Source organism: Austrofundulus limnaeus, unplaced genomic scaffold (genome assembly GCF_001266775.1).
Source record: "Austrofundulus limnaeus strain Quisiro unplaced genomic scaffold, Austrofundulus_limnaeus-1.0 Scaffold122, whole genome shotgun sequence".
Lineage (NCBI taxonomy): Eukaryota > Metazoa > Chordata > Actinopteri > Cyprinodontiformes > Rivulidae > Austrofundulus > Austrofundulus limnaeus.
The window spans coordinates 181,959-194,387 of record NW_013952524.1 but is presented as its reverse complement, the minus strand read 5'-3'; the positions used below and the strand labels follow the sequence as shown (position 1 = coordinate 194,387).

At 39.7% G+C, this 12,429-nt stretch overlaps 1 protein-coding gene across 1 annotated transcript in view; it reads right to left on the bottom strand.

Moving 5' to 3' along the window:
• LOC106522149 (Down syndrome cell adhesion molecule homolog) overlaps positions 1–12,429 on the bottom strand; it is a gene marked incomplete at its 3' end in the record, with an annotated part of 155,510 nt that overhangs the window by 12,951 nt on the left and 130,130 nt on the right. Inside the window, 9 exon segments of the mRNA XM_014015011.1 lie at positions 3,699–3,838; positions 4,344–4,499; positions 5,055–5,201; positions 6,637–6,880; positions 6,999–7,069; positions 7,807–7,974; positions 8,109–8,237; positions 8,465–8,561; positions 10,232–10,428. Coding sequence (XP_013870465.1) covers positions 3,699–3,838; positions 4,344–4,499; positions 5,055–5,201; positions 6,637–6,880; positions 6,999–7,069; positions 7,807–7,974; positions 8,109–8,237; positions 8,465–8,561; positions 10,232–10,428 — 1,349 coding nt within the window.

Genomic DNA, 12,429 nt, shown 5'->3' with positions numbered 1-12,429 from the left:
AAATGAAAATAAAGCCTTTTTAAACATTTGCATGGTAGAACCAGAGGCTGCTTTTCATATTAGTGACAAACAATAACAATAACAACAGCTTTTTGACAAAATGTTTAAAAAGAAACTACAAAAATAAATTTGATAAAAGTGCAATGTAGCTGTATCTGCAACTGTATTTGATGATGTTTTGAACTTTTAAAATATTACATGGTAGAACCAGAGGTTGCACTTCATGTTAGTGACAAACTTTGACATTTTTTGATGGGTTACCTTCATTTTTGCTTCTGCTTTTAATTTAAAATAGGTTTCCATAGCAGGTTTCTAAAGTTCTCCTTCTACATATTAAAAAAAGTTGTTAAACATCTGAGTGGTGCACTACTGCTACTAGTGGTGAGAAAGTGTATTGCACCTTACTCAAAATCAATGGGGTCCCACGGCCCTCTGCAGCCCAAAGTTAAAAACTGTTGTTCTTTTGAGGCCCTCAAGGTGACGCTTGTGGCCCACAATTGGGGCGCGGCCCACATGTTAAGAATATCTGGTTTATAGAATCTCTACATTTTCAATTAACAAAAAAGTATGCTTTAAGCAACTTAATATTTACTCAAATTTCAACCCATTCTCACTCCCAAGTCGTCACATATTGACGCTTGGTCAGGTTCCCTCTGTGTCCGGTACCCCCTTGCATCAGTTATTGACACACCAGGCATTTCCGTGTTCCCTCTGCATCTGGTTTTAACGTGTCGGGACACAAAATATAGCGGCCTTTGAGTCGGGGTCCATGATTAATATTAAGGATCAGGGTTAATGGTTAATTTTAGGTAGTGAGGTCAGGGACATGATGTCTAGGGCGAATATTAGATAATTTTAGGATTTGGGACACATAGTTGACTTGAATTTCCTACACTTTCTAAAAACGGTTAATTTAAGGTAGTGGGGTCAGGGACAGAATGTCTAGAGTGAATACAGGTAATTTTAGGCTTTGGCACAGTTAGTTTTTGTGCATTTCTRCACTTTCTGAAATTATGACAACTGATTCCACCCCATCTCGTCAATAACTGATGCGAAGGGGTTACCCGACACGTCAAAATAAGATGTAGAGGCAACCTTTGAAAAGCATCAATATGTGATGAGTTGGGAGTGAGAACGTGTTACATATTTGTAATATTTACTAAACAAACCAGGATGAGTAGAGTACCTTTGGCCAGAGGCTCCACTATGATCTTCTCACTGTTRTTGCCATGACCTGCAGCTGTCACAGCCACCACCCAGACACTGTACTGCCTGTTTCGAGCCAAGTTTGGGATCCTGTAAAAAAATGCATCTGGAGAAGCTTCAAACTCACTCATCACCTGTGAAACAGAAGGACAGAAAAGATTAATGTATCACTGAATGGAACCAGAATCCAGCAGAGCAGAAAGCTGGCTTTTATTTAAATTTATACAAAGCACCTCAAAGTAATACTTGAGTAAAAGTAAAATTACTATAGTAAAAGTTAAATTTTTCTCTAAAAATGAGTAAAACCTTAAAGTATTTAACATTTACTATACTTAAGTATCTAAAGTACATTTCTGATGTAAAATGTCCATAAGTATTAAAAGTTAAAGTATTGAGTAAAAGTGAATAGTAATGGAAGTGACCTACCAAAATGGTTTTTTTTTTACTAAAGGGTATAATACTGTAATAAAAATGTTTATGTTGAGAAATTTGGGCTGCAATGGTCTGCTTCATCATCATATACTGTACATGCAGCCACGATCACCTTCATACTCAGCTACATACGTCTGATATGTCCTGCTGGAGTGTCAGGTGATTTGTGACGTGCAGATATGATGTCAACCACCAACAGAAAATTGTATATTTTTATACTTCTCATTCAACCACAATGAGAAGTATGGAGCTTTTCTATGGAGGAAGCAGAGTCTGAGGGCTTTGGGGCTGCTTTGTCCATAACTGGAGCTGAAGTCACTGAGGTGGTTAAAAAGCTTCACGGCAGCAGGGCTCCAGGGGTGGATGAGATCCACCCTGATTTCCTCAAGGTTCTGGATGTTGTGGGGCTGTCCAGATTGACACGCCTTTGCAACATTGCGTGGACATCAGGGGCAGAGCTACTGGATTGGCAGACTGGGGTGGTGGTTCCTCTCTTTAAAAAYGGGGACCGGACAGTGTGTTCTAACTATAGGGGCATCATTCTCCTTAGCCTCCCCGGTAAGGTCTTTTCAGGGGTACTGGAGAAGAGAGTCTGATCGATAGTCGAACCTCAGATTCAGGAGGAACAATGCAGGATCCATCCTKGCCGTGGAACACTGGACCAACTCTTTACCCTCAATAAGATCCTCGAGGGGTCATGGGAGTTTGCTAATCCAGTCTACATGACTTGGAGAAGGCATTCGACCGCGTTACTCGAGGTACACTGTGGGGGGTGCTATGCGAGTATGGGATTGTGGGCCCGTTGTTATAGGCCATTCAGTCTTTATACAAGCAGTGCGAAAGTTTGGCTCACATTGCTGGTAGTAAGTCAGACCTCTTCAGAGTGGGAGTTGGACTCCACCAGGGCTGCCCGTTGTTACAGATTCTGTTCACAATGTGTTCTGTTTATGGACAGAATTTCTTGGTRCAGCCAGGGGGCGTGGGAGTTTGGTTCAGTGGCCTCAGGATTTCATCTCTGCTGTTTGCAGATGAATGAGGTTCTGTTGGCGTCATCGCGCCAGGATCTTCAGCTTTCACTGAAGCGATTCGCAGCTGAGTGTGAAGCAGCTGGGATAATGATCGGCACCTCCAAATCTGAGTCCATGGTCCTCAGTAGGAAAAGGGTGGATTGCTCTCTCCATGTTGGGGGTGAAGTTCTGCCTCAAGTGGAGGAGTTCAAGTATCTTGGGGTCTTGTTCACGAGTGAGGGAAGAATAGATCATGAGATTGATAGACGGATCGGTGCAGCTTCTGCAGTTTTGCAGACTCTGTACCGGTCTGTTGTGGTGAAGAGGGAGCTGAGCTGTAAGGAAAATCTCTGTTTACCRATCAGTCTACGTTCCTACCCTCACCTATGGTCACAAATTTTGGGTAGTGACAGAAAGAACAAGATCGTGKATACAAGCAGTCGAAATGACTTTTCTCTGCAGGGTAGCTGAACTCTCCCTTAGTGATAGGGTGAAAAGTTCAGTTATCCAGGAGAGACTCAGAGTAGAGCCACCGCTGCTCTTCCACGGTGAGAAGAGCCAGTTGAGGTGGTTTGGGCATCTAGTAAGGATGCCTCCTGGATGCCTCCCTAGGAAGGTGCTTCAGGCATGTCCAACTGGGAGGAGACACAGAGGAAGACCCAGGACATGCTGGATAGACTATGTCTCTCGGCTGGCCTGGGAAYGCCTTGAAGTCCTCCCAGAAGAGGTGGAAGAGGCTGGGGAAAGAGAGATCTGGGCCTCCCTGCTAAAGCTGCTGCCCCCGCGACCCAACTTCAGATAAAGAGGAAGATAATGGATGGATGGATGAATAGATGGATGGATTCAACTCCAATTAAATTTACTCCATCCAGGACGTGCCATCAATCTGGCTAGGTTCTTATTTTTTTAACATTAACAAGCCAGAAGGAAAACAAGCTAATGGATATGGAGTAAAGTCTTTCTAATTATTACTGTTTAAAAAAAATTAAGTAGCAGAAAGTACAGATAATTGTGTGAAAATGTAWGGAGTAAAGTTATCTGGTATATAAATACTATTACCATCGGATGCAGGTTAGAGCAGAAGACGATGTACTTCCTGATGATRCCATTGAGTTTGAGCGGAGGCAGCCAGGAGACGAACACGGCCGAGCTGCTGGAGGCAGCGGCCTTCACTCCTGCTGGAGGACCAGGAACTAGAAAAAGCAACACAGAGACAAAATCTTAGGATATGCTTTCTAATAATAACTAAACCCATGGATTTTTATACATTCAAAATGTCGGACTGTTCCCCAACTGTAATTACCACACTTATATATTGTTCTTTTTTTTTTTTTAAAATCCAGGAACAAATATATAAYGAATATGTAGAATACAGACTGAACAACACTTCAGGAAAAAGTTACCTGTGCTCCTAATGAATCTATAGTTATTACAGTTTAAGTCTTTAATACATGTTCTTTTTTTAAAACAATATTCCAATTTAAAACCAAACAGGACAAAAATTCTTATACTTTAAGCCTACACTTATACAWAGCACTTAAAAAATAATAAAGTTCACAAGGTGAAACAGGAGGTAAAATGTATATCTTCTATATAGAGTATTTTGAAGCAGTTCATGCTTGTCTGAGCTATTTTTTCTTTTAGTTTTAGGAAAATGGACAAAGAAATAAAGTCTGGACAAACAGAAGCATCTCATACCATCCTCCTTAGTGCGGACATAGATCTGTTCACTGCGGACACCGTCTCCAGCGTTTGTGAAGGCCAACACTTGGATGCTGTAGTTGGTGTATTTCTCCAAACCATCCAGCTCCAGAGACGGCTGCCCCGTGGTCACATTTCTAATCTCACCCAGTTCTGACACACAAAAGGAGGTGTGTTATTAGGTTTGAATATAAAGTTGTACTGACTGTAGAAAAGTGATTTATTCTCTTGGAAATGTAAATTTTAACAGCAAAATTTAAATTGCTCTCATTAATAAACCCAGCCAAACAAGACTATGTATTTTTTTCTCATTCATTTATTTCTTTACAACCTGTCAATCTGAATTAAAGCAATTGTCATAGTGGAAGTTATCATGCTGCTTTATGYRTTTTAAAATATTTATGCAGTGAATCCAGACAGCCTGTTACACATTCAAAGGAACAACAACCAACAATTATCTTTTCTGAACATTTTTTTATTGTTGATCAGCTGAGAGCAAGCACTTTGTTTACCAATAGGGCTGAACACAAATCAAATCCAACTCAGTAAATGTGTAGAAAAGTCTAAAAAAAACAGTTAGGAAAACAACAAAGCAAATGCTCAGTGACAAGAAATAAACAAATCCACAGCATCCCCTAGTGGGAAGATGAGAAAACAACAACAACAACAACAACATCTTAAATTCTGTGTGGGAACATTAGTCAGTACCTCCGTCAGGCAGGTTGGCCCAGTAGATCACCCTGTAGCCCTGCAGGTTTCCATTTAGAGCCTCTCTGGGCAGAGGCATCCAGGAGAGTGAAATCACCTCTGGAGATTTGGCCACAGCCAAAACGTTTTCAGGAGGTCGAGACGGCACTGTCAAAAGCAAGAAAGGAGACAAACCTTTGTTGGTTCAGGAGCATTTATTTAAACATGTAAAAAAAAGGGAAACATGTAAGACAGAGGCATCACTTCATTCCTGTTTATATTACTTTCATTGTCAAGTCAACAGCTAATCTGAACACACACAGGACAATTATACTATGGATGAAATTTAGCTGTTGTGCTAATTCCGGCACATTTATATTGACAGAATATTGATTAATGTGCATTGTCCTTTTAAATAAATGAAATGAAATGAAATGAAATATTGTTGCAGTCACAACTGATTTCAATCTAAAAATAAAATCATGGTTCTTGTGAAGGCCCTGTGTCTATTTGTGAAAATTTTGTCAAACACTGTAGTTAATGTTCTCGATGTTAATGTTATAAGTAAATATACATAAAAGATAGAATTAAAAAATCTACTGAAAGCCTCGTTTGAACATACACACTGTAATGCTAACAAATAGACAAAATATATAACTTATAGGACTAAATCATTACATTTTTAAGCATTAATTGTCTAAAAGATTATGATAGGACAAAACCTTAAATGGCATTTATTAATTTGTTCCTTTTGTGCTTTATGCTTATTCATCTAGAATTTTATGGTTGCCTGTAAGAGCAAAAAGCAGCAGCAGCTAGCTGTAGCATGTTAGGTGGAAATTGGGGTTTATTCAGCAGGAATATCTTATAATATTTCTGTTTTAATAATCATGTGGTCCAAAACTGATGGAAGTACAAAGGTTTACATAATGTCATGTTATGAAACATCAGCTTTTCTTATTTTGCTTGTCAATCCTGTCAGAATTAAAATGTGTTTCTCTAAACTGAGGTTGTTCAAAGTACCATCTACATCAGGTGAAATTTTAATTGTTTGTGAAATTTCCACTGAACCCTAATTAAAAGATCTGTACTAAAGACATTTGCTTTTAAAATTCGATCCAGTTCAACAAATAATATTCAATATAGATGTTTTACTCTAATGCAGTGACAGARGTTTAATTCACTGAGCATGTTAACGGCTCCATGCATGTAACAGAGTTACAGAAGTAGTTAAGTTTTTTAAATAATTCAGAAAGATGTGGACAAAAAATATTGTTTATTTGCAGTTTTCTTCTCCCGTAGTTCTCTATAAAAGTCATTTCTTTTTTGATTTTTTTCATTTGTGTTGTAAAAAATAAACAAAAACAATAAATCAGATAGTATGTTTCTGTATCTAAGACAGAATAGTCTTAAGGATTATTTAGTTTGAGTATTCGCTGTACTTYAAATTATGTCCACTAGATGGAGTCCTCTCACAATATTTATTGCAAGTTTCTCTGATTGACTGTAGAGAGGAATCTTTAGTTAAATCCTAACACACAGTCGTAGAAGCTAAGATCAAGTGTCTACAAACCACACAAGCCCACCCACATCCTTAACTTACCGTCTTCCAGGGTCTTGGTGACCACCTGCTGTGAAGAGGGTCCTGTCCCTGCTCTGTTTGCAGCCTGGACCACCACGCTGTACTGCATGAATTTCTTCAGATTGTCCAGCACGATGCTCTCTGTGGTGTCTCCTGTCGTGTCCACGCTGATGATAGTAAACTGGTGACTCCCACCAGGACTGTACTCCCTGTAGCCCACCTGGTAGCCGCGGATCACGCCGTTCTGCAGGTGCTTCTGGGGAGGCTGAGGAGAGAGGATGGAGATAGAAAACAAGCTCTGACAACTCTGGTATGACAGATGCATAATCATTTGTTATTTTATTTTATTTTATTTATTAATGCCAGAAAAGTAAATGTTGTACCCTCCAGAGAACTTTGATGCTCTGTGGAGAGRTGGGCTCCAGAGTGACATCTTGTGGTGGGCCGTCAGGAGCTGAAAAAACATTATTTCCATCATTGCAGAAAAAAACTTCCACTGGGTGATGCTGTTGAGCTAAGAATGCACTTTTTCCTCAAAGGTTTTTGTTCAATCTGAAGCCTTCGTCTCAAATTAATGTTAATAAAAACTTGTAACATCATCAACTTGCCYCTTAAACTATGTAAGAATTGATATGAGCTTTATTACTTCACTTTAGCAATAATTTTGACTGATTGCACTATTTTAATGTGCTAAAAACGCCAAGGGGGGCATCCGTATGAGGGATTGAAGATCAGTGAACATTTACGGGGCTGACTCAGAATGAGTCTGAGTTTAAAGCAGATCAGCCTCATTTTCAATAAGCACAGTGGTTATTTGTCAAAATGCATCTGTTGATCTTTTGAAAAGTTTCTCCACTCAAAACAGAACTGAGTCAACTTTATAAACGATGAAAGGCATGCAGGCAACGGATCAGTCAATTCAAGACAAAATCAATTTCAGTAAAACCTTTGGAGAGTCTGATCATCAAAAATYATTTCATCCACTTCTGTTTCTGCTCCTTCACTGGAATAAAGGACTATTCCTACTAATGTACCCTGATTTATTTTCTTATTATCTGTTTAAAAACATCACATTCAGCAGAGAAACTGATTATTCTTGTACATTTCATGGCTTCAGGTTTCAGAYCTGGTGAAGTTTGTTTCTCTCAAGCCAACAGGGGCGGTAGAATCAATGACAAGAAGTTCACTAACCTGCTTCATCAGTGGTGATGGTGAGCTCGTTGCTGGGATTGCTGTTGCCGATAATGTTCTTGGCAACCATGCGGATGTTGTAGGTGGAGGARGGGTGGAGGTCAATGATGGTGGCTTGGTTCAGCTGAGGTGACACATCTTTAGTTACCTGGGCTGATAACCATGAAGCTAGAAGGATGGAAATAACAGTGAATGGGTAGTACATGATGGTAAAATGATCTGTTTCTGGTTTGCTGCACATTTTACTTTACATACAAAACCAYAAACAGTGTTTGTTTCATTTTCTCTCTTCCTCTTCTTACCTGACTTGTTCTTGCATTCAATGTCATATCCTGTGATGGGGCTGTTGCCATCAAAACCCATGGTCCAGCGAAGAGCTATGGTGCGATCCTTGACCTCCCGGATCTCCACCTCTGGAGGATCAGGTGGTTCTGAGGAGACGTGAACACATCCGCAAATTTAAAGAAGCYCTGCAGCAAATCTACTGAAATCCTCAGCATCACTTTTACTCTTCGCAGTGACACACCAAAGATTCAGGAATGACTTTCATAAGAACAAAGTAATAACAATTATTTTTTATTATTTTTTTATTTCCCCCAGAGAAGGTTTTTATCCTGCCCCCACTTCTCCCCAAGTGTGAGGGAAGTTGAAAGTTTACCTTGCACTGTCAGCTGTATGATGCCTCTGTCCTCGCCGAACGAGTTGATGGCGTGACAGGAGAAGAATCCTGAGTCCTCACGAACAGTTGGCATAATCTGCAGAGAAACACACGGAACTCAGAGGCTTCAAAATAAAATGTCTGGAGCAGTCGAAATCTGAATCAATGTTTGTATGCAATAAAATTAAGAGGAAGGCAGAGCCCTCCATCTGAACCCTGAAGGGACAAAAATATTTACTTTTACATCAACATACTGTACTTTAGATTTACTGCATTACTATACTACTCACAAACGTAAAGGATATTTGTTGAGGTTCTGTTGATCAGTTGTTAGGTGTTGTCCTGGCTTCATATGTCAATATTAATTCATTTATACAGCACAAAAAACAACAAGAGTTRACCAAACTGCAGAAATAGRACATAGGAAACACTGACTTTAAAAGAATCTCAAACTCGACCAGAATGAAATGCCAGGGAGTAAAAATGAGTTTTAAGCAAAGATTTAAAAGTCTCGACAGTCTCAGCAGTCCGAATGCTAAGAGGTAAACCATTCCAAAGGTTTGGGGCAGAAACTGCAAAGGCCCGATCACCTCTAAACTTCAGTCTAGATCTAGGAACATCTAAGAGAAACTGGTTGGATGACTGAAGTGCTCTAACAGAAGTGTGGATGTCAATGAGATCACACAGGTAGGATGGGGCCAGACCCTTTAAAGCTTTAAAAGTAAGCAATAAAATCTTAAAGTTTATCCTAAAATGAACAGGAAGGCAATGRAGAGAAGCCAGAACCCAAGCTGGCTGCTCTACCACTCCACCACAGCCGCCCTGACAAGCTCTTTGGATTAAATCACCAAGTTGTTGGAAATTCAAATATTTATATGCTCAATACTGTATATACATTTTAGAGTTAATAAAAAAATGTAAGTAAATCTGGTTTATTGTAACTGAAATTGATAAATATGATTGTTTTATTTTATTTTATTTTTTGGTAAATGTATGTTTTTAGATTTTTAAATGTGTTTGATTTTGTGCTGTGTAAGTAAAATATGTTTTGTTAGTGAAAACAAAAAATGCATCTTGTGTGAGCAAGTATTTTGTGTTACTTGTTTCAGTCTTGGTGAAGTGATGGAAACAGGTCTGAGACAACAAACCAGGTAAACCATAAAGACATTTTGTACAAAAAATGTGTTGACATTACTAACATCCGTTAAAACAAAGCAATGCAGGTGGATATGAATCAGTGTCATTATGTGGAAGATATAAAATACAAGTGACATGTAACCCATAGAGCAGACAGGTGTGGGCCAGATCTGGTGTCAACTGGCACTGCCCGTATGGCAAACGGTTTGTCATTTGGATGTGGGCCAGATCTGGCAATGATGACATTGTTTTCAACATGGCATCCCACAACTGGCCATGTTGTTTGATTTATGTGGTGCTGGCCCATGCATGGACCACCAACGAAAATCACATCTGGGTCACCTAAGGGCCATCATTCTTTGCAGTTTGTGGGGCGAGTGTTTGAGGATTGTGTGGGCCAGAACTGGGCCAGACAAATTGTGCTGAGCATACACAGCAAAAAAAGAAAAAGAACAAATAATAAAAAATCCTCAACTTGTTATGTTTATGTTATGCAGACACATTTTTATTTAGATCACTGATGTGTTGCCCTGGTTGTTTTTTTCTTTTCTTCTTTTTTTAGTATTGAAGTGTTGAACTCTCCTCACAGACTCCAAATGTTTCTGATTCCCAGTCCAACTGAGCACTCACCACCAGCGTGGAGATGACTTCATCAACCACTTCCTTGACAGTAACCACGTATCGGCTGGTCTCGGGGTTGATGATGCGCTCCTCTTTCTCCCAGCGCACCATGATGGGTTTCTCTCCGTGAGCGATGCAGCTCATCTTCTTCTCCTCGCCCTGCGTGGCCAGAGTGGTGTTGGGATACGAGGTGATCATAGCTGGGACTGGATGAAACACAGCCGAAACAAAGTCTGTAAACATCTTGAGCAGCCATATTGTATCTTCAGGCAAAACAAAAAGACGTCGCATTATATTTAGCAAAACGCAGCAAAATTGCATGTATTTTTATTTCTTTTTTTTATGTTTCATGCTGAGAAAACTCACACTCTCTTTTAGGTGATAATTGTGACAACTATTTCAACACTCCAGGGACCATGGTGAACTTATGCCTGTCTCTCTTCTGTACCTGGAGATTGGAAAAGGAGCCCTTAAGGTGAACCTGCGCCTGCTTTGATAACGACAGCAAACGGAAACAGGCTGCTTTCTGAAGATGAGGCAGAGGAGCGGAGAAAAAAAAAGCTGTGACTCCTGCGTGAACTCCCATCAGTCTGAGCGTGTAGCCGGTCTGACTCTGCGCCGTAACCACACACCGGGCTCATTAGCTACACATCCAGCTCGTACGCAAGTGCGTGTAAGCGTGTGTGTGTGTGTGTCACTCGGCAGCACCAGTTGTGAACATTTCATCTGCAGTCACTACTCGCTCACATCTCATACGCATGCTTCCTTTCAGTCTGTCTTTTTTTTCCCTTCTTCCTCTTGATCGTAACACTCAGAGACTCTCAGGTGCTGTTCTTAGTGTRACGATCTCAGAAGTGACAAAATACAAATTACACCCTATTAGCTCATCAGGTTTTCAAAAACAAACAAACAAAAAAACACTTCCACTTGTTTTCTCAGAGGAAGAGCAAAGTCAAAAATACTACACAGAGAAGGTGGGATAGTTTATGAATCCAGTCTGATTTTAGGTAAAAATACAAATGTCTCTATTTTCATTTGAAATAGTTCTAATTTCATCTCAACAAGTCATCATTATTTAAGAAGTCGCTGATCTCCTGTGCGTGATGCAATCTGTGCTGTTAGCTCGGGCTCAGCAGAACATTTGTTGGTGGCTGCTGCTGTGAATAAGATGGGAAATGCCATGAAACAGAAATATATTTCTCAGTGACAGCTTCTGATGTGCATTAGGCTGCAGCGGTGAAAACCTGTCAAATTCTGAATTTTAGCCTCCGGCTGCTCTGATATGCCTGCAAAATGACTTGTAATAGCCATGTTTGCAACACCACTGCATTTCTGAAATAGTATGTATAGTAGTTGATGCTGCGCCTGCTMATAAAGCCTCTCTGAAATAAAAAAAATAAACTGCAAAAGGACAAGACTGAATCACATTTGAACATTTTGTTTAACTCTTAWGAGCAGCTTTTCTATATCAAACTGCATGATGAGTGCGTCACCCTCTATGGGCTGCTGCTGATAATGACTAGATGGAGACGAGTCTCCAAGGTGTCTTGAAACATTCGCAGAGTTCTAAGATTAAATTATAAACATGGTGTCCGCTGMCAAAGTGTGAAAGCAAGCTACGGTGGCAACAATTTGGATGGAATTGGGCAAAAAAAATAGTGTCCATGATAAATAGTGCCCTAAATGATAGTTTTGCAAACAGCACACATGAACTGAATCACAGCCACATAATCTGATCATTTGCAAAAACCTATAATTGAGTGAATCTGCAGCTGTCACTAACTGGTCTCTGATGGTCACAGGCCAGTGAGATTCTTCTACTGCCAATGTTGACGTCTTCTGTTGAAAATAGCTTATGTAGTGTTTTTAATCAAAAAAAATGGAGCTGGGAGAATGACACRGTGTAATATATAAAGAAAGCAAGTATTTAAAAGCAGCTCACACTGTTAGTTTGCTTTTATTTTCAGAACACAGAGGCAAAAATCAACTGGTTGAACASAATTTGATGATTTTAAGCTTTAAAGTGAGTGGTTGATCCGACGTTCAAAAATCTGCCATTTTATTTCCTGTTTTAAAAACGTGTCCTAAGTGTAGATGTTTTTATTAACTAAAAAATTTAAAAAAATCTGAGTTAGCCTACAAAATAAATACACTGAAATAATGTTTCTGTTGGGTTTTGTTTGTACAAATATCACTGACCTCAGGGA